General features: G+C 39.0%; 1 protein-coding gene across 4 annotated transcripts in view; it reads left to right on the top strand.

The window, feature by feature from the left end:
• Positions 1-25526, top strand: part of LOC135107854 (E3 ubiquitin-protein ligase UBR4-like) — a 66138-nt gene that overhangs the window by 8479 nt on the left and 32133 nt on the right. For 3 of the 4 annotated variants that reach the window (XM_064018150.1, XM_064018149.1, XM_064018152.1), the window contains exons 6-43: positions 22-200; positions 498-687; positions 1214-1336; positions 1649-1815; positions 2045-2276; positions 2440-2554; positions 3091-3287; positions 4210-4378; positions 4711-4925; positions 5530-5671; positions 5809-6035; positions 6992-7213; positions 7376-7696; positions 7872-8003; positions 8432-8679; positions 8837-9065; positions 10060-10220; positions 10411-10647; positions 10803-11008; positions 11371-11582; positions 11791-11972; positions 13027-13129; positions 13351-13491; positions 13800-14018; positions 14119-14256; positions 15724-15778; positions 16146-16321; positions 17134-17502; positions 17622-17867; positions 17979-18113; positions 18417-18534; positions 19715-19942; positions 20196-20396; positions 21663-21773; positions 22927-23052; positions 23837-23970; positions 24299-24456; positions 24578-24872. In XM_064018150.1, coding sequence (XP_063874220.1) covers positions 22-200; positions 498-687; positions 1214-1336; positions 1649-1815; positions 2045-2276; positions 2440-2554; positions 3091-3287; positions 4210-4378; positions 4711-4925; positions 5530-5671; positions 5809-6035; positions 6992-7213; positions 7376-7696; positions 7872-8003; positions 8432-8679; positions 8837-9065; positions 10060-10220; positions 10411-10647; positions 10803-11008; positions 11371-11582; positions 11791-11972; positions 13027-13129; positions 13351-13491; positions 13800-14018; positions 14119-14256; positions 15724-15778; positions 16146-16321; positions 17134-17502; positions 17622-17867; positions 17979-18113; positions 18417-18534; positions 19715-19942; positions 20196-20396; positions 21663-21773; positions 22927-23052; positions 23837-23970; positions 24299-24456; positions 24578-24872 — 7059 coding nt within the window. The remainder of the gene's footprint in view (positions 1-21; positions 201-497; positions 688-1213; positions 1337-1648; positions 1816-2044; positions 2277-2439; positions 2555-3090; positions 3288-4209; positions 4379-4710; positions 4926-5529; positions 5672-5808; positions 6036-6991; positions 7214-7375; positions 7697-7871; positions 8004-8431; positions 8680-8836; positions 9066-10059; positions 10221-10410; positions 10648-10802; positions 11009-11370; positions 11583-11790; positions 11973-13026; positions 13130-13350; positions 13492-13799; positions 14019-14118; positions 14257-15723; positions 15779-16145; positions 16322-17133; positions 17503-17621; positions 17868-17978; positions 18114-18416; positions 18535-19714; positions 19943-20195; positions 20397-21662; positions 21774-22926; positions 23053-23836; positions 23971-24298; positions 24457-24577; positions 24873-25526) is intronic. The other variant, XM_064018151.1, reaches the window with a different exon arrangement.

Genomic DNA, 25526 nt, shown 5'->3' with positions numbered 1-25526 from the left:
AACATTTTAATCTTAATGCAGAACCTCTTCGCTGGACGTTGTGTGTCAGCTCTGCAGAACCTTGGGGGAGAGCAACTGATTGATGTGTGTCTCAAACTGCCCACTATTGTCAAATATACCCAGCGCTACAAGGATCTGCTGGAAGGCAAAGGACATGGCTTTCCCACTAACATTTCAGAAGCATTAGTGATGAAAGCTGGGTAAGTCTTAATAGCTTTGTTTTAGTTTAGCTTGTTGGTTGTATTTGTCATCTCAGAAAACTAACCATAATTGGTCTTTAACTGTAGTTTAGTAAAGCTTAAATGTTTATCATCCCACATGTGGATAGGATAGTACTATATCAGAGAAATTCGATCAGGAGGAATACATGTAATATTTCTGAATCACACTCCTTTATGTACAAAATAAATAGCTTATACTTACTATTATTAACATTTATTTCTCACTCTGATTATGTTGTCATGTAATGGTATATTGTGATGTATTTCTGAATGCAGGCTGAATGTGCTAGTGAGTGAGTTGAACACGGTGTGGCGAGTGATGTCCCTGCCACTCCTGGAACCCCTAAACATAGTGCATCTTCAGAAGCTTTCCACCATTGCCATGGCAGCCCTGTTGGCAGCCCTCACTGTGGCCTGCACTACTGCTATCATTGCTGTTGCTTCACAAGGAACTTCTTCATCAAAGGTGTGTTGTGGAAATTTGGCAGTGGTAGTATAATAACAAATGAGGTTTCACTAGGATGCACAGAGGCAGTCTCTGTGCAGAAAGCTAGAGATAGTTCTTGAGAAAGGCTAGCAAGTTATCCCACTCCTATCTTCTTGTGATGCACCTAATTAGCACACCTTTTTTGGAGCGGAACCAAGGGGCGGATACTAGGACCATCTGCAGTGTGGTTCAAGCCATTTTAAATATATCTTTAATTTGTTTCTGTAACACACACACACACACACACACACACACACACACACACACACACACACACACACACACACACACACACACACCAAGCATTGCCTTAGATTAAATGAAATGAAAAGAAATAAAAGAAAAAGCACATCATGTCCTCGTGTGTTAATTAAAAAAAAACTTTCCAGCTCACCATAAAATATATTGCATATGATAATTTACTGATTACTCTTTGTGGGGAATGTCAGCCTTCTACACATATAGATCATGTAAGCATTATATAATTTTTCCCTTGCTTTGCCAGACACCACCGCCACCCAGAGAGGACGACTTGGACACTGCTGCCCCAGTCATTGCTGAGAAGGCACTAGACCTGTTTAATGTGATCCTTAATGCTGTGCGATCCTCAACTCGAGCTGGTGGACATGTAAGAATTTTTTTTTTTTTTTTTTTATATCAAACAATTCTTTCAAACTGAAAGTTACATGGAAAATTAATGGGGAAAATCAGTTTTCTAAAAAGAATTATGACAGGGAGGGAAAGTACTGGTGGTGGCAACACAGAGCACCCAACTTCATGAAAGCTGTTTCAGGAAGATGTGTGAAATTTTCATGTGAGATTCTTACTCAAACCAGACAGATAGAATGTTAAAAGTGAATAACTAGTATTAAATAGAAGTAAAGCTTTATTGTGAAACATAGGTTGGATATTGTAGTTTCAGAAGATTTCTCTCTCACAGCATGTCCAGAACTTGCAACTGATGGGATCATGGCTGGTGATGACAGGCCTCCACCAGCTGATGATTGTAGTGTCCTCAGCAGCAGCACTTCAGGATAAGAAGGATGACAAAGGCAGAAGTCCTAGCAAGAAAGACTCTGCTTCAACCCGGATAAATCTGATTAAGGTGTAAGTACAGTAGATGTTTTTATGTTGGTAAGGAGATAATGTTATATATTGGAAGAAGGGTTGGTGACAAAGAGGATGTCTGAAATTATGGTAGATGCTTTAGATGTTAGTAATAAATAGCCCTCCTTGTCCCTTCCTCTTTGTATAGGAAGGCAGAGATCAATTCTATTTCTCTTGTGGATGAATGTTGTTGTTTTGAGTGCTGAGCATACTGTTGATCTCTTTACAGGCAGCAAGGGTTTGGAGTGGTATGTGTGGCTCTGGCTTCTCAGGGTGTAACCTTGATGACAGGCCTGCTGGAAGATGTCAAGGTGGAAGGCAGGACACCTCCACGCCCACCAGAGCCTGCACGCCTTGACCCCCTTGAGACTTACACAGCCACAGAGCGCTTGGCTCGCCTGTTTTCAGCTGTTCCACTAAAGCAACTCCTTTTCTATCTTGCTACTGTGTCATACAGAAAGGTATTGATACTGGTGAATGATGAACATTTTGCAAGCCATATCTTAGTAATGTTGTGATCCAGTAATTGTGAACTTATTCTTATTTTGGAAACAGTAACATATCTTCACCAAAATTAAAACATGCTCTGAATGTTTGTGCCAGCCAATTCACTTCTCCCCACAGGCATGTAGCTTGAAGCGCACACATCGGCCCTGGTCAGAGGGGGACACATTTACCATTTCTGACTCTACAACATATTATGAAGATGATTTTTCAGAAGGGAGTTTAGGGGAAGAAGGTAGGTACTTTTACTGTATCTGAATGTGACATTTCTTCAGATTAGATATTATTCTATTTATTTACTCTCTCTCTCTCTCTCTCTCTCTCTCTCTCTCTCTCTCTCTCTCTCTCTCTCTCTCTCTCTCTCTCTCTCTCTCTCTCTCTCTCTCATAGCATTTTAATGAACCTTCAGACAAAAGCTTTCCCAAGCAGTATCAGCATTTTTAGGTCAGTTACAAGCAGTGCTGCATTATCCATAAGACTGACTAGGCTGAGGCCTAGGGGCCCACCAAAAGCAGGTGCCCTTGCAACTTTTTTTGTCTGTTAAAAATTTTATCATTAATCTCGTTGTTATTCCATTAGCCACTTTATTTGCCAAAGGAGGCCATGTGGTTTACGGGAGGGGAGGGCAGGGGGTTGGATGTCAAGGCCCATGGGAGGTTAAAGCCTTGAGAGGTGCCATGGGTTGATATGGCACTGGTTGCAGGATATATTTCTCAGATGTTACTTATCATTTGAGCAGCAGAATAAACGAGTTAATTTTTTCCCTTGTAGACGATGACTCAGTAATCATAGGAGCCTGGTTTGAGGAGCCAAGTACACCAGGGGAGGGAGGTGATGACCCAGCATCAGGAGGAGCCCAGGGAGACAGTGATTCTTCATCTTCTCCAGGTGACTCCCAGGCCAAGACTCCCCATCGTCACAACTCGGAGCTCACAACCATTGTCCCTGAGAAGGGAGAGCCGCACGGGGTAAGGTTCTTAATTTTTTATTTATTTATTTATTTTTCAGTTTGCTAGCAAATAGAGGATGTCATTGATCAAAAAGCAAAACACACGAGTTCAATTCATTGCAAAATAAATTACAGCATAAATTAAGAAAAGCGATGAACTGCCAAATAAATGCCTGATTGCATATTGTTTCACCATGAAAGATATTCTTAAACATACTACAGTCCACTTATCCATATACCTATTGCCATGTTTTTTTTTGTTTTTTTTTTTCTCAGTATTTTTTGTAGCAAGTATGTAATATGCACATCCGTATTATTATGGAGGGTCATGAGAAATGTCTGTAAGGAAAATTTGATTTGAAACAAAAATTCCTCATATGTCCTTGGTTGTTTTCTTTAGAGAGACGTAGGTTAAGAGGGGACCTGATAGAAGTCTTCAAGTGGTATAAGGGTTATAACAAGGGGGATGTAAGCAAAATTCTTAGGATCAGCAACCAGGGTAGAACAAGAAATTACGGGTTCAAGCTTGAAAAATTTAGGTTTAGGAAGGAGATAGGAAAAAATTGGTTCTCAAATAGAGTGGTAGATGAGTGGAACGGACTCAGTAATCATGTTGTTAGTGCTAGGACACTAGAGAGCTTTAAGAGAAGATTAGACAAGTTTATGGATGGGGATAATAGATGGAAATAGGTAGGTATATTTCATACAGGGACTGCCACGTGTAAGCCTGGTCGCTTCTTGCAGCTTCCCTTATTTCCTATGTTCTTTTGTGAATTGAGGGAGATGACAGGATTAGAGACTGAAAAGAAGGGGCAGAAATACTGTATGACGTAAGTGGAATATTAGATATGTTGATTATGGTTTGTAGGTGATGATGTTCATGTTAGTAGCAGTGAAAATCTTCAAAATAAGGTCAACAGTAATTATCTTATTCATTACAGTTCATCTCACTGGCCTCACACATCTTCCTGCTCATGAATAGCTATCTGGTGGAGAGTGAGTGTGCTTATGTGCAGCAGTATGTGCGTGCAGGACTGGCAGAGACACACATGGTGGTTCTGGCTGCCATCATCAGAGATCTAGACAGAGAAACAGCAAAGTCTGACTCAGGTATATTCAGTGTTACTATAAAGAAGTGTGTTATTTCTTAATCTTCTCTGTGTATTGGATTCATCCCTTTCCATTTTAATGTTAATGATAACTTGGGAAGTGCTTACTTTCTTATGAAGGTTAAATATAGTGTACCTATGAAGGTTGAATATGGTGCACCTAGGTTTAGCTGGGTTTGCCAAGTTTCATGGTTGTCCAGGATGTGGCACTTTCTGCCACACCCTGTTGCTCTTATTATGGTTACAAGGATCATAGCAAGTACTGGTAATGGCCAGTGTATATGTGCATTATGGAATTCAGTTGCAGTGAATGTCTTCTTCCAATCCCAACAGGCAGCCTGATAGGGTTTTTGGGGCCGGTGCTGGGCTCCCTCTATGACGAGTTCTCCTATGCCCTATACCGCTACACACACAATGTGATAGCCTCAGGCCTGCTCAGTGAGACCCTGCAGAACACACTTCTTGCTCAATTAGGGGTCTCCCCATGGACTCCTGATGGAGACTGGCCACTTCAAGTTCTCCCAAGAACTCTTACTGTCCTGGCACAAGTGAGTATTTTCTTTATGATGTCAATGATGCTATCTCTGTGATAAAGTTATTGAGGTTTGCAGACAAAGCAAAAACTGCCCTTAAGGCAAGTGGTAAGAAAAGATGATAAAGGAAAGAGGAGGCACAGGAAGAGGAGCAACTGAAATCAGGTAACAAGCTTCCACTCACCTGTTGACTGACATTCTGGGAATGATTCATAAATAAAGAAGTGTTAAATTTTGTGATAGATAATCATTGGGAAAGTGTAGTTTAGGGATTTAAGCAGGTGTACATTGATATTACATTATAATATTTTATCTGAAGGCAAATTGCCAAGGAAAGCTTCCAGCCTGTGAAGTACAAAAATTACAGTGAGAAGCACAAAGACTTGGGGAAGTGATTTTGATTCGTTCATGTTGTGAAAATCAATGAATGGGATTAAAAATATATAGAATTTTTTTCTTATTATATTAAAAAATATTAATTGTTTTTTTTATTATATTTTACTTACCAGTACATGTACAACACTTCATAATCATTGAGAATTTTTTTCTTTCCCTCCAGTAGGAAGTAAAAGCATTGGCCTCCAGTAACCTTTATAATTCTTGAAATTTTTCTCTGCAGGTTCTTCTGTTGCGCCAGCGTAGAGACAAAGATGAGCTGAAGTGTGACTCTGACACTGCCTGTGTCCTGATATGGCAGCGTGTCATTAACACCCTCACTAAGTCTGTTACCAATCCACCTGCTCCAGAAGCAGAAACTGAAGGTGCCAAAATATCTAATGGTTGTTGTGTTGTGCAGTTGTAGCAAATTATGTAAATGATTTTCTCAACATTTCTAAAATTTTTGTATTAAGATACTAATATATAATACCTAATACATATTTTCCCCTTCATTTGGCAGATTTGAATGTGGAGCATGCTCAGTTACTGCTGTTTCTTTTTCACTCTCTGCAACTCATGCAGAAGAAGAGTGTATTACTGAGTGTTGCGGCAGCTGTGGTTACTGTTGCTCCAGTGATAAACACACCTATGAGGGACACTCAGGTCCTTCATTTAGCTCGACTCCTCCTCATATTTGACTATCTCATGAAGAACTTGTATGAGGCTCCTCAGATTTTAATTGAGCAGGTATGTTGTAGTTTTGTTGCTCTAGAAAATTTCATTGATAAAAAGCAGCACCTACTAGAGTAGGTTATGTTATTGAAAAGTAATAATACATTTCCATAACATAATTTCTTGTTTTTTGGCTTTTTGAAGCTGTAGAATAGTCAAATTAATACCTCCCTTATGAACCAAAACCCACACCTTGTGGAAATGATGCAGATGGGACAGGGTATGCTCTGACTAGTGCACTAGTGCATTTTACTCCTTTGAGTTTAATTCATCTGCATCTCTAGTAAATTTTTTTTTATGAAGATGCATTTTTGAAAAACCTAATAGCCTTGCTAGCAGCCATTCCTCCCTTGTTAGAGAGGACAACATGTCTGTGTGCAAAGAGGGACCTCTTGGAGGGAGGAGACAGGATAGTGCTGTGTATGCACCTCGTATGTGGTGGTTGGGCAGTAGCATTAAGTAACCTAAAACTGCACTGACTTAAGAACATATTAGGCCACGTAGCAAGAGTTGTCCGCATGGTGGTAAGAGTCGGCTGAAGTGTTGCGCAGGTGCTTGCTTGGCAGACCTCATGTGTTACTCCACTGGGAGCTTGTCTGTATCTGACTGGCATGCACTGGGTGTGCATTTATTAGCACCATGACAAGGGGGTTCATATCCTTTCCAGTCCCAGATTCTTGCTATTTAACCTGCTCTCTGAAATTATTCTTAATTTGAAATGGAAATAGTCATTACCCATCTATTAGTATTAATGTTTTGTTGGAAATTAATATATTTCTGACTGCTGAGAGTGGTTTCAGTTAATGTAAATGGAGAAAGTGTTAGGAAGGGAAGAATAGTTGCAGCAGGAGTACAAGAGATGTTCAAGATGAGCTCGTAAACTGAGGTTGGTTTCCTAAAGACTAGCCTATGCTAAATGTTAAAAATGTTATCAGCTGTATGGTAATTAACAATACATTCCTTCTTTTCAGGTTCAGTGGAATTTATTCCAGCCTATGACACAGTGCGATGGTCAGACAGCTGGAAAAGACCAAGGCACAACAGCAGGAGGCAAGATGTACCATGTATGGCGTGACTTAGAGGAGAACTTCCGAAAGAACTACACCAGTGAAGACTATGCTTTGAGGCCTCGCTTCTACACTCTCACTCCAGCAGAGACCAACACCCAGGACACCCCAAAGCTTGATGGCCTGGTAAGTTCTTTTCAGTAGTTGTAGATATTATAAAAATAACAATTGTTTTTTATTTATTTAACCACTTAGGAAACTAAACCTCTTTATTCAGTCTGATTTTCATAGATCTTTGAAATATGTTCAAGATTGTTGAGATAATTTTTTAATATGTCTTTGTTCCAGGCTTGCAGTTTTATCCTGGCCACACCTGACACCCTGAAGTACAGCACCCTTTATGATACACTGGTTAGTCTTTTGGGTGTGGGGAGCCAGAATGACCCCAGCTTGCGGCGAACCACCGATCCTCAGCTGACATACCTTGGACTGTGCGGTGTCCAGTATGCTTTTTCCCTTTCCTATAGGTTGCTTCTCACTATGCCACCTTCTGTGTCAGCCCTTGAGGGAATGTCGTTGGCTGAGATGAAGCTTGAGGGTTCCCGTCTTTTGCATGCCCTCCTTTGGGCACCAAGAGCCTCACACAAGATATTTAATGGTTGGATAAAGGTAAGTGTTGTTGTAGGACAAAGAAGAAGTGTAAAGAAGTTTGTGAATTTTGAGTGTAGTTATCTTTTATGTTCTTATTTTTAGTAAAGGATGCAAAATCTTAGCTTCAAGCAATTTTTCTACTGAATGTGTATTTGTTTTAATGTGTAGCTTTAATTGTGTTTTCTTTTCTCAGGATGGATTAGTTCGTCAAAGTCTGACAACTCAGAAGGCAGATGCTCTGCTTAAGTCTGTGGCTAAGAATATGTGCAACTTGAAGCATGACTTGAAGGTGGCCAACCACATTATCACAACCCTGCTGAACAAGGCAAGTTCAGTTTGTGTGTTGAGAGCAGAGGATTAAAGATGAACGTACCAGTTAGGGTAATTTGCTGCAATGTAAATGAGTTAAAAGATATAAGAAAGAAAAAGTGATTTAAGAGGGAGATTAGATGTATTAGGTGTGAGTAAGACTTATTAAAGTATTTATGGTGCATCAAAATATAGAAAGGAAAATTAGTAGTATTCAAGAAGGTTCAGTTGGAAAGGCTGTTTGAATATGACTTGATAAGGGAAATAGCATAGAAGGGTGTACAGTTGTGATGTTTGACAGTGTAGCAATGTGCTTCTGAATATGGATGGAAAGGGACAAAAATGATGTGTGAGATGGATCCAGAGGTCATTGTACTAAATATTTAGAGATGCTAACTAATGAATGAGATAACTTATCCTGTAACTTGATTCTTTGTATTGTAGGGTTATAGTTCTATGGTGAACATGCCACTGATGACTCCAGAGCAACTGCCAGCCTTCTCTGACTTATACATGCTGGATACTGTGTTGGCAAGACTCCAGGTCACACTGGATGAGGCTTGTCAGAAAGGAGATATTGACCTTCGTTCTGGTGATGGTGCTGATCTCCTGCGTGCTCTTGACATATCTGCAGAACAGCTGCCCATAACTGGTCTCCTCACTCTGATTCAGGCACTTTCTCATGCCACAAGGTAAGTTAAAGGGTTGGAAGAGAATGTATAGTTAAAGAATAGGCAATGAAGTTAAGAATTACATTGGAGTCTGAATTGAATTTTAGAGTTTAGTGGATGAAGAATATATATTTAAATGTGGTATGTGTACCTGATTAATATCTCTCATCATAACTAGGTGGAGTTTACTGCAGCAGATGAACAGTGTGTTAGAGGAAGGCAGTAAACTTCCCCCTGAGGCTCTAGATGCCTACTGCTCAGTGCTTGCTGTATCTGCCGGCCACCTGCCTCGTGCTGGCCGGCATCCCCCATGTCTCACACGTTCTGCTTTGCCTGCTCCCTTAAAGACTGTCCTTGACAACTGGAATGCAAACACCATGACAGACTTTCCAGCTGCTCATGCCTGGGTGAGTTGTGTTGTAGTGAAACCTTTTGGAATATCTATTCATTATAAGTGTTAAGGTGCATTGCTATGGAAATATTTGAATGGGTGTTAGAAAGGCTGCGTTCTCAGGATCTATGCTGGAGTTTCCAAGGTTTATTTTTGGCAATAGATTTTCTAATTTTTCTACCTTCCTCCACAAGTATTGAGAAATACTTTCTTTATCTATACAGATAACTCTGTTAGATTTCCTCTTCATCATACATTGGTGTTTTTTTACAGAATTAGGTGAAAACTGAATAACATTGAAAAGAACATCACATTTAGAACTTGCTGCTGTTACAAAGCAATCAGATGTATATTGACTGGCACTTTTCCACACCTTCTCAGATATCCACCCTTCAGAAATTGAACAATTAATGTAGAGAAGGCACAGAATGCCTGATTTCTGATCTCTAAAGTTTCTGATTGGGGCATTGCAAACTTAGTATTGTTCATCGTCTCAAAAACTTAATTTTTCTATCAACTCAAAACTTTCCAGATAAACATTCTCTCTTTTTCAATGACACTTAGCTGCCCCCTTCTTTTACACTGAACATCCTCTGTCAGTCCCTTACTAATAGTATAAACTGGAAACTTCACATCTCATCTCTTGTCAAGACAGCTTCCATGAAGTTAGGTGTTGTGAGTTGTCTCCACCAATTTTTATCAGCCCTCCTCCCCTTTGTTATTATGAGAAAGGTGAGCAGATTAAAGAACAAGGAAATTTTCAAGAAGCTGTTATAATGCATAAATTCAATGCGGTGTATCTGTTGTCCTCTAATTTCTTGGTCTTTTCCTCAGGACCTCGTCTTCCATGTGCTAGTTCCCAGTGTCTAATCCACTTAACCAAGTACTACACCTTTCACTCCACATAGTCTGTCTTGAGCCTTGCGGTAGCTTAAAAAAGAAAATTCATGCCATAATAACATGACATACATGTTACATACATACATATTTATTATATATTCAATTTTCAGCAAAGCAGCATGAGTGGAGATGTGCTGCCAGGAGAGAGCTATGTGTCAGGTGTTGTGATGGGTCATGTGGGGACTCTGTCCGCTCAGTCTACCTTCACCATCAACCTGGCGCTGAAACATGTCATGCATACTTTGGTTACCTTTGCTACAGACCTGGCAGGGTAAGAGAGCTTTGAAAAATTCATCATGCCTCCACAGCATAAAAACAAGCTATATATATATATATATATATATATATATATATATATATATATATATATATATATATATATATATATATATATATATATATTGTAATCAAGAATAAGACCTTGGATACTACATTTCTGAGTATGTTATTCTATCCAACAGATGGTGTAATGATGATGATAAGACTGGTGGACAGCTAACCAGCACCCTCATCAGCCTATCTGCAGATGCCACTTGTGACCACGTATCACAGTCTCTGTCAGCAGCACTTGATCGTCTGCTGCCCCTTCAAGAGGGTGGGGACTCCTCTACCTCCCCAGACCCATTCCAGCTTACACTTTTCTCACATTTACTCTCACATGTTGAAAGTCTCCTCCAGTCTGCAGCCACTTGTGAAGGGTAAATTATGAATTATCACATGAAAACAAATATGATGCAAAATGAAACTTGCAAGTTCTGTAGAAGTCATTTTAATGTACTGCTCATAATGATTATGGTGTTGATCCCAGTTGATTACTGTTGCTCATTAATACGACTTGAATTTGACTTTGCAGAGTTGTGGATGAACAGATATTAGAAGGCTGTACCTCAGTGCTGGAGGAGTTGCTGGAGCTTCCAGCTGGAAAGTTGGCTTTGGACAAGTTTCTGGCAGAGTCTCATTTCTCATCAGTCCTCCTCAGTCCTCCTATCAGTGGAGATGTGAAGTCCTCCAGCCTTCCAACCCATATTATCAAGTTTTTTATCAAGTTATTCCAGCTAGGTGAGTTATTTACCAACTGTCATAACCATTTGTAATTCTTCTGCATAAAAGAAAAGGGGAGAGGCATGAGTGCTTTAATCATAGAGGTCCATTAAGTGCAGTAGGTAAGCTGTATGGTAAAGTACTGGTAAGGAGAATCAGAAAAGGTACAGATGGAGTTATATGGGATATACAAGGATTCAGGAGAGGGAGTGAATGAGGAGGAGAGAGGTGTAAATGAGTGTGAGTGTGAAAGTTGTGTGCCTTGTCTTGGCTACCTTCTTTTTGGGGGAGACAGCCTTAGTATACGTATGTGTTTGTATGTCTTAAGTTTTAATAATTTGTTCAGAAGTAGTCTTTATTTATTTATACCACCCTTGCAGCGGAAAAGAATCCCACGGACCATACTCTTGCCTCAGTATGCAGCAGAATTTCAGTGGGTTCATGGCTGGAGTCTGGCATCTTGCAGGGCTGGCTGTCTACCCATCTGCTTGCCTCACCACCTACAGGTGATGGTGAAGCCACACCAACAAGCTGGCAACTTCTGAGGACTCTCACAGCCTACATCATAACTCAACACACCCAGAATGCAGAAGTATGAATTTCAATTGCCCCAGTCTTATCAAAAATAGATATTCCAGACTTTCAAGTAGATAAGTTCTGATTAATCTTAAGTGCAAGATGAATTCTTTCAAAATTCTGGTATGTTTTTGTGTAATTATAATCAAATATTTCACAGTATTTCTTCATTTAAAATAATGATAATTTTATTTTTTATATTGCTGATTATGGTTTTTGTGCAGGAGGTGGCCCATGGACTACTACGATCACTGGTGCCGCTAGGTTCCTCTATGGTGTGCGGAGGCAATGAGGGGCTGGCAAGCCTGACTCACCTGCTCTCAATCATGTCCTCCCTGGCCAGTGCTGGTTCAGGCACGGGCCATGTCACACTTTTTAGAGCAGCCACTCTCTGGGTCACTCAGTGGTGAGTCTTAAATAGATTTGTATATCTAGTTCTTTTTTCGCATAATGGCATGTCATGAGTGAAGTCATAAGATGGCTGTTTATTTATCAGCTACTGCCATTGAGGCTAGTTCATCACTAATTCAACACACAGCACATGTTTTTATCTGTCCTGTTGCTCTTATCAGAGAATATTTCAGTAAAGAAAATAATGCTGGAGATCTGTCTCTAAATATTGAAGAAGTTTATTGTATAGAATTAGTTTTATATTTAGTTTAGTCTACTTTTGTGTGCTTTTCAACATATGATTTTTTTACTTTGGTGGTTATCACCCTATAAGGTGATAACCAATAAATCAATAAATCCAGTATTCCGATACTAGTGATAATGATATTGATATTTTAAATAAAAAAAATATAAAATCCAAATCTTTATCTTTATATTTATCTTAGAAAACTTAGAAAAATCTTAGAAAACTTCAAATTCAATGTTTATCCTGTCTCTTCATTAATGAAAAATACTGTTTTAAATAACATAACGACATTTGATTTTGAAAATTTAAAACTTTAACATGCTCATGTTTCAAAAGCAAAAACTATTAATCATTGCTAGTTTGGAACCAAAAGTATGGGCAATACCGATGAATCGATAACGTGGGAAAATGATTATCAGATGACTTGTAAATTGATGTTATCATGATAATTTATTGCGATAATGCCTACCTATGGCTGTTACCACCACAACGGGAATTTCAAGAAGCTGATGTCAGAAGACATGGTAAAAAGAAACATTGCCAAGGAAAATGCAGTTGTGAGGTAATATAGGTTATACTAAGTGAAGATAGTGTTAACATATGTTCAAAAGAGATGTTATAAAGAAATGAGGGGATAAAGTAGTTTGTGTAAGGAGGAATGCAGTTATGAACTTACCTGCCAGAGTTGCCTTCTTTGAAAAACTTTAATGGGAAACTTAGGGCTTCTGTGGTGTGGTCTGATGGATAAGTAAACTTTATTTTAACATTTAGAGAGATGTAAGTCTGATTTAGCTTACTGATATGTATATTGTCTTTATTCCAGTGTCCAATGTATACAGGTTATGACTGGAAAGAATGACAAAGAGTTGCTTGAAGCCATGTGCCACCTGCTTACTTATGTCAGTGATGTAGTAGCAGCCCTCAAGGTGAGAATGGACCACTAGTGCATGAATAGAGAATCATTTGGGATAAAACTTTCATTGTATTATTGAATGACTAGATAGATAATCCAGTGCAGTATAATTTTCATCACATTTGACAGTTCTAAAAGATACAACATTTGCAACACTGTTTGTATCATACAAGTATTGAATATTTATCTGTGATGGTATAGCTGTTTGGCCTCATGATGGTTATGCTCATACAGGTGAACAGTGAACGTTGGGCTGTGGCTTACCGCAGTGGCATGACCTCTCCTCCTTACGAGCTGGATTTGACAGTTGACAACGACTCTGACTGGGTTGATGATTTGACCCAAGAGGATGAGGACAGTGCTGGGGAAGATTCAGTGAGTGCTGTCTTATTTCTTTAAGTTATATGAGCAAGTTTAGGTTTTGTTATGTTTTATGAATACCTTACTGAAAAAGACAGTTTATTGAGGGCTAGTACAAGAGGACCACATGTTTAGTAACCAACTAATTGCTCTGCCTTAGCTTGCCTGGAGGGAAGGGTGGACTAGGGAGGAGCCTTATCACTGTGTTGTCATATCTCATCTGCTAGCAGTGTAGAGTAGCATAATCAAACAGTCAAGAAAGGATTTAAGAATTCACTGCTGTTTGCGATCCTTCATAATTGTTTGTACATGTTATTCAACAGGATGAAGACAGTATGTGCAACAAGCTGTGCACCTTTACCCTTACTCAGAAGGAATTCATGCACCAGCATTGGTACCATTGCCACACTTGCCGCATGGTAGATGGTGTTGGGGTTTGCACAGTGTGTGCACGTGTGTGTCACCGTGGTCATGATGTTACTTACTCCAAATATGGTGCATTCTTCTGTGACTGTGGGGCAAAGGAGGATGGATCATGCCAGGTAAGTATGGAGATTTAGGGCTCACTTCATTTGTTTATCATTATTTTTATACTTATGAATAAGGAAAAATATTTTCTTTTATCGTCTGCTTATGCTTCAGGCACTTGTAAAACGTAGTCCAGCCTCTTATGAGGATGGCACAGGGTCATCCAGTGGTCCAGCTGCATTTGGGGTGGAGCCTCTCCTGCCATCTTCCCTGAGACGACGACCCTCATCACCCTCACAGGTGACCCAGATGGTGAGGATCATATGAACTCAATGCCAGTCTGTCTTCTCATCCCTTTGGTTGTGATACTGCTAATAGACAAAGCAATGATGTGATATAATTTAGAACCCCACACAAAATGAAGCCAAAGGTTACTTGAGGGTTGCTTGTTATTTGAAAGAAATGAAGATTGAAGGTAACAAAGGAGCATATGAAAGATTTGTTATGTTAAATATAGGTGAAGGAATGAGTGTTGTTGGTGGGTTCAAATGCAGCAGTCTTAGCTGTGTAGGCCTTTTAAAAAGAATGGCAGAACATAAGATGATTAAAAGTGTATATATTGGGCTTTATTTTATATCAAAGGTTTTGAAAACAGAATGCTTGAGTATATACATGGAAGGGTAGGGAGGAGAATGAAAGGGTAAAAATATGCACGGAAGAAATGCAACTATAGAGGCTTCTTTGATATGGCTATGTCCTTGTGGAAGTACTTATGAACAAGCACTGAACTTGTATTAGATTGTGTGCTTAATGACTGTTTAAAGGTGTTTTTGGTAATGGTTTTCAATATACCACTTCCATGGGACCAATGGGGCAGCCTGCCATTTTTATAGTTTTGAGAAAATCTTGTTTAAAGGAAGTTTTTAAAATTCTGTCTGCATCTGGTATTCATTAGTGGATTTCAGTGTTTTTTGTGTTCATGAAAAGCTTGAAACATATTCCATTGGACTACATAAAGAAAATTACCATGATAGCAAGAATTATGCTTCCTTTTAGGGTGAAAACAGATTGTTGGGGCTAGGCATTCAGAAATTGTATGTTTTGGAGTTTTTATTTTTTTTTATGTATTTGTTTTGATGTTTCCAGTTCTAAAGGTAACTTTCATCAAGGGGCATTGATTATGTAAGAGAAAAATAACTCAAAGTGTAAAAAATGGAGCCTCATTTTTGGAGACCCACTCCAATATATTATAGATACTTTCCTGTGTACTTTATAAACCACATTATTGTACTGCACTGTGTATTTAATAGTATGAAGCACTTGATGTCACACTGATGGGACTAGAGAATGACCACTTCATTGGCTAAACCACACACTTCTTTTAAAGGGACTTGCACACACTACACACCTTGCACCAGCAGAGTTTAACAGAAAAATCCTGTACCTTTAGGCTTATGAATCACCCACTCTGAGGTTGCCTTTTCCTAAACTTGCTTCACCACACAATGCCTTGCTGTGGATGTGTGTGTTTAGCTATGCTGTGCCTGGGCGCTTGGGGTATAGTATAGTGGGCCATGAGACTCCCTTTCTACCGGAGGCTGATGGGGCTAAGAGTGTAAATGATGTGTGTTTAAGTGTTTGGTGCCTTGTTTGGACCATCTTGTGTGGGATTACTGTCCAGATATATAGATAGTGTGTGTGTATGTGTGTGTGTGTGTGCGTGTGCGTGTGCGTGAATGGAGGTGCTGTTATTTATGGCTAACACTTTCTACTTTGCAGGACAAACACCGAGATGATACACACAAGCAAAGACAAGCCCTTGCCAAGAAGCTAGGTGAGTCTACTTTGCAAATTTTTTAAAGCATCCTCCCTCCCCACACACACACACACACACACACACACACACACACACACACACACACACACACACACACACACACACACACACACACACACACACACACACACTCATAACCATTCCTTAAGAATGAAATAAAAATAATAGGATGGATTGTACAACCTATATATCTTGACAATTACCTTTCCTTTCCTTCCATGTTATTCTGCCATCAAGACTTTCTGTTGTCCTCATTGTAAGATAATGATCAGAATCCTTTAGTGTCTATGGTTATTGTATTTGGACTTCAACTTTGAATGCACACCAACTAATTTCTTCGTATATGATTTTCTCCACATGACAGAAAATGTAAGAGATCTGTTAGTGGGAGAAGTGAGCAGCAGTGAGGTGGCTGCCACAGTGCTGGACCTGCTGAATGATCTCATGCCCACCATCCAAGCCAATGCAACTGAATCCAGCTCTGTTGGCTCTTACCAGCGAGCCCTGACAGCTTTGCATCAAGTTCACACTACTCCAAAGGTTTGTGAAATCAATAAACTCATTTTTATGGTGCATGGTGATATTACATGCTGCAAATAGTTCAGGGAAGGTATCTGATAGTGATGAAGACCATGTTTGAGGGATAAAACATGAAGTTAAGTGGGAAGTGAATCAGGAAGTAGAATGTAACAAAGCATATAAAATTAGGCCCTTGTGTTAATGTGACTCAAGGATAGAAGCTTGTGGAACTACTGCTACAATAGGACAAGATTTAGATAAGTCAGACTGCCATCACACCTCCAAGAGTAAAAGGCTAGGATTCCACTTATCTTAAAAAATGGTGTTGGCATTTGATGTCCAGTCTTGAATTAACTGTTTCCCAAACTTCCGACATCAAACTTGTTTCTCTCTCTCTCTCTCTCTCTCTCTCTCTCTCTCTCTCTCTCTCTCTCTCTCTCTCTCTCTCTCTCTCTCTCTCTCTCTCTCTCTCTCTCTCTCTCTCTCTCTCTCTCTCTCTCTCTCTCTCTCTCTCTCTCTCTCTCTCTGTGTGTGTGTGTGTGTGTGTGTGTGTGTGTGTGTGTGTGTGTGTGTGTGTGTGTGTGTGTGTGTGTGTGTGTGTGTGTGTTATATATCACAAGAAATATTTTGCAAGAACTTTCATTGCAGTGGTATCTTAACACCAAATTTGTTTGAGTAGTGTAAGAGGTAGGCTGAGCTTTTATTTCACTGTTATGGTATGAGTTCCACAAGCCCAAAATTGAGAGTTATAATCTTGTGAGGTTTAGAGTACAAAGTTTACCACTCTTGTAATGTAACTTTTTTACTGTCATTGATCCAAATTGTAATTTCAGCCTGTTGAGCCAACTGAGAGCTTGATGCTGCCAACCTTAGGATCACAAGAAGGTGCCTTTGAGAATGTGCGCCTCAACTATTCAGGGGAGCAAGGACAGACCATCCGCCAACTGGTGTCTGCCTACATGGTCCGCCGTGTGGCCATGTGCTGTCTGGCCTCTCCAGGAGGAAAAAGACAGCATCTAGCAGTGTCCCATGAAAAAGGAAAAATTACTGTGTTGCAACTTTCCTCACTCCTCAAGCAGCATGACTCTGCCAAAAGAAAGCTGACCCTAACTCGCCTGTCCTCAGCCCCAGTGCCATTCACTGTGCTGTCCATCACTGCTAATCCAGCTAATGACGACTATCTTGCAGTTTGTGGTTTGAAGGTCAGTAGAAACAATTATGACATTGCACAATAAACTGTTGTGTTGAAACTGAAAAGTTTTAACAAATCGTTATATTTTACACATTATTTTTTCTCATGTATAATTTTTTTTTATGACAGGACTGCCATGTACTGACCTTTGCCAGTGCAGGCAGTGTGTCAGACCACCTCGTGCTTCACCCTCAGCTGGAATCAGGCAATTACATCATCAAAGCTGTTTGGTTGCCTGGACAACAGACCCAACTGGCCCTTATCACAGCTGAGTTTGTTAAGATATATGATCTCAGTGCAGACTCACTCTCCCCACAGTATTTCTTCCTTCTTCCTTCAGGAAAGATCAAGGATGCCTGCTTTGTTTGTACTCAGGTAAAGCATATCTTTAAAATTTCATTCAGGAATAATGCTATTACTTGATTAACCCATCCATTGATTACCATGGGAAAGTCTTGAGTAATAATTATTGCATTTCTGTTGCAGGATAATAGCTGCTACCTAGTAGCTATGGCATCTTCTGGATACATCTACACACAGGTGTTGAGTGAAGAGAGTTCAGCACAGCATGGTCCATTCTATGTGACAAATGTTCTACAAGTTCACCATCATGATCTAAAAGTAAGCTGCTCTGAGAGTCACTAAGTGTTTGAAAGTCATTCAGGGTTTTCTTTTTCCAGTCTCCTATAGCTAAATGTTATTAATTATTATCTGGTTACCCTGTACCTCCAATTGTTAATGCAATTTTGTCTTACCTCTCCTCATTCTCTTGTATTTTTCTACTTGCATCTTTCAAGCTTTTTACAGAATCTTTTTTTTTTTTTTTTCTTTTCACTGTTAGAAATCCTTCATAGTTCTTTCTTCTTTGGCTCATATGCTTTTGTTCTTATGAGAACTGAATAAATTGTTTTGTCTCCTTTTCAGGATTGTAACGGACAGATTGGTGGAGGAGGGGTGTCAGTCTACTACTCCCACACACTTCAGTTGTTGTGCTTCAGTTATTCTCATGGCAAAAGTTTCCTTGCCCCTCTCGTGTCTATAAGTAAGTTATTGTGTACTTTGTTTATATCTATATCTATCTATCTATATATATATATATATATATATATATATATATATATATATATATATATATATATATATATATATATATATATATATATATATATATATATATATATATATGTGTGTGTGTGTGTGTGTGTGTATTCATTTTAATATGTAGGATGCTTACTTAGCTTCCTTGCAGATATTTACCATTTTCATATCTGTGAAATGCATTTCATCATAATGAACTTCAGTAAATTTATATTATTTATCTTAATGCCCTTAAGGGGTGCAGCTGGCAAAAATGTCATCTCGGTTATTTCTTACCCAATCAAGCTGAAATATTTACACTTAATGGAGTTCTGAATGTACATTATTTTTGGTTGAAGTGTTGTTTCTCCAGAAGTCAGTGGTTTTTGAGTTATAAGCCTTTTTTTCAATGAGCTAATCTATGAAGAAACTTACCTTATGTCTTTTTGCTTGACACAGTAGTTAGAGGCCATCAGTGGTCAACCTGACTGTGTGACCTTGACAGCCAGTCCATCTGCCCGCTGCCTGCCTTTAGGCTGCCAGGTGTAAGAGGCCACAAAAATAAAACTGCAAAAACCCCATATTTGTAGCTTTCATGAGGCCTAGAACATCAACACTAGTAAAAGAGGATATTTAAAAGGCCAGTGCACTCACCAAGTGCCCTTTAAATGTTCATGAAGCCCTTTAAATTAATCTGTTGATGGCATTTAAACTTTTCCCTAGAAACACCTTGCCTGAATCTAAGAGAATATAGAGAGATACCGAAAACTAATTTTTTAAGGTAAACTCGTCCAGTTGCGCCCCTTAAGAGTTCAATACAGTTTCTGATAGTTACGCATACACTGTCTTAAGTCTCCTCATTCATGATTGATTGCTTTAACATCCCATGATTAGTATCTCTATTTTATTGAGGATTTGCGTCTTATCTTAGACACAGTTCAATTTGCTCCCCAGTGACAGGTTGTGCATCAATGTTTCTGGAACCAAGTGACTACTTTTGAGATGTTTAGAGATGTCACACAATCCATGTCTATTTTGCAACATAAATAGTGATCCATTTGGGACTTAATTTCTATAAATATGAGACAAATGAAAAATGCGGGTGTTCTTCAAAATAATTGATAATACAAAATTTTTGCTTACAGATGATAATGAGAAAGTAGACAAACTGTTCATTGTAAGTGTCAAGGGAGGAAATGGAACAGGAGGTGGTGGTGGCAGCAGTAGTAGCAGCAGCAGCAGCAGTAGCAGCAGCAGCAGTAGCAGCAGCAGCAGTAGTGGAAGCAGTGGGAGCAAAATGGCACCTCAACCCTTGTGTCAGTGGGGAGAAGTCACTGGTCATCCAGGACTCATTACTTGCCTCACACAATCCAGTAAGTAGTATTGTGACTGAAGGCAATTTTGAGTTTACTTACCTATATTGTATTTCAAATATATTTCTGGTTGTAATGTGGGTAATGAATTTGTTTGTGTATTATGGGATATATAGCATTGTTTTATTGACATTTAAATTTAACCACATTTTATACAAACAAGGTTGATGGTATCAGACTAGTGTATTTACATTTAATGTTTTTGTAGAGTAAATTGGAGGAATCCAAGACTAACAAATGGATATTTTTATAGGTAACAATCCAGTGATTCTGATGGTAAAGCCAGATCAGATACTTGTACAAGAAATCCGTGTGCTGCCTGCCAAGAGCAAAATGACTGATCTGGTGGCTCTGAGGCATTCTTGGGCCCCCAGCCATGAGGCCAAGACCACTCTCATCCTACTTTGTGAAGATGGCTCCTTAAGAATATACAATGCTAATTCTCAGACAACAGGCAAGTGTCAGGTTTAAGAATCTCTCTTTTGTTATTATAGAGGAAACAGGCAGACAGATCTTACACAATAAGATAATTGTGATTGTTATAAAATTAGGTTCAATCTAAAATGAGAAGGATTGTCCAGAAGCTTGAACAGAAATAGAGCATCTGACTTTAAGATGGTGAGTTTTGAATGATTAAGAAGGTACTTCCAGATAGTTAACTGGCAGTAGGCAAGGGGAAGGTGAGAGGTCTGGAGGTGTAGTGAGGGAATTATGGCCAGGTCAGGTAGGTAGCGAGGTCTTTGGATGTGGTTGGGAAGCCAGGTGAAGCTGAGATGGGTGAGGCAAGATCAGGGCAAAGGGTAATGGAGTGTGGATTATGGAGGAGATGAAAGGGTGAGATCAGGAGAGATTAATGCTGATAGTTCTGTGAATATTTTGCTAATAAATTAAATACAAGCCAGATGCAAAGTATTCCATGTAGAGTATTAAGATGGGTGACTGGTGTGTTAAGGCTGCATTCACACAAGCTACATTTTGTGGTCTATGGCCACCACAAAAAAAAATGGTCAAGTATAGAAGACACAGATCTATATGGCTCCATTCATATGGGCAACTTTTTCGTGACAGCCACAAAAAAATGGTGAAACATGGCAGGAGGAGCCATTTTTCCAACCACATCACTGTGGCCAGCCACAGTGGCCTGCAATTTAAATTGTTCTTTTAAATGGCAGCAACACACAAGCCACAATTGGTGGCTGCCAGCCTGCCTCCCACTGCTTTCACGCTGTCTTGTCCTGTCTGCCACAGCGTCAAGTACTCCCTTCCATGAGTGGGAATATTGACAAATGTTGCTTACAGAGGTGGAAAAAAGACCAGCACTTTATGATTTTAATCTGAAAGAATAAAGATAAATAAAGAAAATAACATGGACCATCTTCTGTGGGATTGCTGGCCTGCTATGTAGATATAAGAAAAGAGATAAAAGAAATTTATTCTGAGATAGAATGGTAGATGACTGGAATAAACTCAATATTCAGGTTGTTAAGTGTTAAGAGGGATCTTTTAAAGAAGATTCAATAAATTTATGGATTGGGATAATGAGTTGATAAAGAACATTTTATATCTAGGGATGACCACCTATAGCTCTGCTGTCAACTTGCAGTTTCCATTTTCTTCTTAAATTCTAGTGTGTTTGTGTATATTTTTCCTCATGAGAGAGAAGTTGCATTATAAATTACAATGTTCTTTGCAAACTTTTAATTAGCTTTTATTCGCACAGACTTCTGGCTGTCCCCACAGATGCAAGTTATCAGTGCCATATCAACACTTCGTCCATCAAGGAAAAAGAAAGTCCCCAAACTGGGCCGACCATCAGGTAACTTGAAGCATTGTATGTCCACTTTTATAAACCTTATAATCTCTCTCTCTCTCTCTCTCTCTCTCTCTCTCTCTCTCTCTCTCTCTCTCTCTCTCTCTCTCTCTCTCTCTCTCTCTCTCTCTCTCTCTCTCAGTATTGAAGTATTGTCACAGTTTTCAGAAAGTTAAATTCTTTAGCAACATTTTAGGCAAGGCTGTAGGTGAGGTTGCAGTCATGTATTTCAATATGTATGTAGATGTGTGTTATTTGTTTTGTTTTATTGTGATTGTATTATATATAACATACAATAAATTAGTATACCATGATTAAAGTAGAATTATAGAAATTAATTTTATAAATGCAGTTATGAATGTCTAACTCAAGTGTAAGTGACCATCACCACAAGTGCCAAGAGTAAAAAAAAAATGTAGTAATATCTTGTCATGTCTCAACAACTGAGGATCGCTCTCATTATCAAGTGAGTGTTTTTCTAGTAAATAAAAGAGTTATGTATTTTTTAAATATTTGTTTCCAGTTACTTTAAACTGTTCAAATAATCATCATATATCTTAATTGTGCTAAGAACAAATTAGCATTGTTCTTGACTAAAACTGAATAGAATTATTAATTCTTTTTCAGAATGTTTCAAATAAGTTTAGAAAATTTATCCTTTTTTAGTGTTATTGACAAGGGATAAGGCAAAGTGAGTTTTAAAAGTGAGTGAGTTGGTAAAGAAGGAGAAAGAAGATAGAGTTCCAAGAAAAAGATTGGGAATGAGTGGAATGTAATGAAAGACCTTGGAGTGGATAATGTGTGGAAGAGTGGCATTGTCTCAAAAGTCCAGTTGTGGGTTGTGTGCAGCAGGTGGGTGGGATTGCCGGCCTGATATGTAGACACTTGCATTCCCAGATGACACACGTGTCTTCTCAATAGCCCATTGAGACACACTTGGTGAGATGATGTAATATACCATATGATTAGAGACACACTGTCAGACAACTACTCAGCAGCAAGACTTGATATGTCACTGTAAAGAACAAAAATTTTAATCACTGCTAAGAGCACAGAATACACCTAATGTGCTCTTCAGACAGCATGGATGTTGATGATTGTAATGCTATTAAAATTTTTTCCCAGACATGGCAGAAAATATTTTATGGTTCTAAAGATCTCTTACATTTTCCAGGTTCAGTTGTATTTCCAGTGGATTTCTTTGAGCACTGCTCTATGATGAATGATATTGAGTATGGAGGAAATGATCTGCTACAAGTGTACAATGTTCAGCAGCTGAAGAATAGACTCAACAGCCAAGGTGTGTATTCATACATATATTTAAGAGTAAATGCTACTTAGAAGTTTTCATTTAACAAAGTTATTGCTATAAATGCATTATCTTACATGTTTTGTGCTTTGATATTAAATTTATATTATTTATTTGTTTTTTATTTCTTTTATTTTATTTCTTTTACTTATTTATTTGTTGCTTATTTATTTATTTATTTATTTATTTATTTATTTATTTATTTTATTTTATTTATTTTTTTTTTGAGTCATTCAAAATGCTTAACCCCTTCGTTACCGACTCCATGATCCCGACGCAAACCAACCCCCCTTCCCCCGGACCGAGTTTTTCGAGCGCTTCTCATAATTTCGTGTAGGTAGTTAATGTTAATGAATCACTTGCGAGGCCTTCTGATTGTGTTGGAATATCGTCTGATCCTTGCAAGTCATCGTCAAAAGTGGTATAACTCTCGGAATCACTGCTGGAGGAAAACAAAGACGCCATGACGCAACGCGTGTCACTGTCAAATCACACTGAGGGGTGGCGGCAATTCACATCACCACCCCCGCCACCACCGCCCAACGTCCTTGAAACACAAGGTGCCAATTAGTCAATTTGTCACTGTCGTAAATTAAAACCATACAAACCGAGAAATATGGAGCCCTGGCTATCATTAATAACCGATGAAGTTCGCACGTACTTCATCGGTTCGGCAGCCGAAAATTCACATGAAGTACTATGGTACTTCATCGGTAACGAAGGGGTTAAGATGTATTTTCAACTATCAGCATGATAATTTTTCTCCATTCATCAGGCATGTATGTGGCTTCCACCAAGCCAGGAGGTTTCCAACTGGAAGTAACCAACAATGACTCCACTCTTGTCATATGTGGTCTGAGGGTTTCAGTTGGTGCAGTGGATACCCAGAAAATGCCCACATATTTAGAGGTGAGACCTGACACAAGATTTTCTTAATATGCTTTTACTTGCTAAATGAAATGGAGGTTAATCAAAAACAGGTGAATGTATACCATCCACAGGAAAGTTCCAACTTCCCCTTGAACAGTAACATAGTACATTTCTAGTAGTTTTATTTAATTTATAGCCCAGAAATCAGACATCCCTGTTGCTCATCGCCTTGTATTTTTTTGTTAATCATTTATTTTGTGATGTGTCAAAGACCTTGTAGCAATGTACAACACACACACACACACACACACATTAGTTATTCACAGTCTTTTTCAGCCAAGTTCATAATTCTGGAATTTGTTTTCAGGTATTTGGTCGGAGTGTTTCCATCACTGCTACTCGTAGCCGGTGGTTTGATATTCCTTTGACAAGAGAAGAGTCACTGCAAGCTGACAAGCGCATTGTGATTACTTTTGGTCCTTCAACTGATCCATCAAATGTAACAATGGTGGATTTTGTTAAAATGTAAGTAGAATTTCTATTGAAAAAATTATTGCTGTGCTTGATTAACATGTAATGATATTTTTAGGGAGAAAATAGTTGGAAGGTCAGACATTTATATCATCTACTTCAATTATTATCCTAGATATGGAAAAACTAAGGAAGACTTTGGGTGGCCAGAAGAACCTGAAGACTTTTCTGCCACTGTGAGTGGTACAGGAGCCACTGGGTCATCAGGCACTGGCAGTGAATCATCTACTTTGGGTGGAGCCTCATCAGCACCTTTGCCTCTTACTGCTGTGGATCGTCTGGTTTCTGCTGCTCTTGAGACACTTGATGGCTGCTTTGTAGCTACACCAGCAGAAAAGATTGTAGCTCGAGCTGGAGCCCTGAACCTGGCCACCAGATTGCTTAACTTACCTCTCCCTCCCACAGTGCAGGTAAGGGCATAGCATAGCAAGGATAGGAGATGATAAGACAACACTTTGGAATGTTCCTAAAATTTATACCATAGGAAAGCAGTTGTTGCAAGAAAATTACTTTTATTTTTTATTTTTTTATTTATTTATTTATTTTTTTATGTAGGAAGGACACTGGACAAGGGCAACAAAAATCCAGTAAAAAAATATGCCCACTGAAATGCCAGTCCCATAAAAGGGTCAAAGCAGTGGTCAAAAATTGATGAATAAGTGTCTTGAAACCTCCCTCTTGAAAGAATCTAAGTCATAGGAAGGTGGAAATACAGAAGCAGGCAGGGAGTTCCAGAGTTTACCAGAAAAAGGGATGAATGACTGAGAATACTGGTTAACTCTTGTATTAGAGAGGTGGACAGAATAGGGGTGAGAGAAAGAAGAAAGTCTTGTGCAGCGAGGCCGCAGGAGGAGGGGAGGCATGCAGTTAGCAAGATCAGAAGAGCAGTTAGCATGAAAATAGCGGTAGAAGACAGCTAGATATGCAACATTGCGGTGGTGAAAGGCTGAAGACAGTCAGTTAGAGGAGAGGAGTTGATGAGACAAAAAGCTTTTGATTCTACCCTGTCTAGAAGAGCAGTATGAGTGGAACACCCCCAGACATGTGAAGCATACTCCATACAT

This window comes from Scylla paramamosain, chromosome 16 (genome assembly GCF_035594125.1).
Source record: "Scylla paramamosain isolate STU-SP2022 chromosome 16, ASM3559412v1, whole genome shotgun sequence".
Classification (NCBI taxonomy): Eukaryota; Metazoa; Arthropoda; class Malacostraca; order Decapoda; family Portunidae; genus Scylla; species Scylla paramamosain.
The sequence above is the reverse complement of the archived record's forward strand: the minus strand, read 5'-3'. Positions and strand labels throughout refer to the sequence as shown.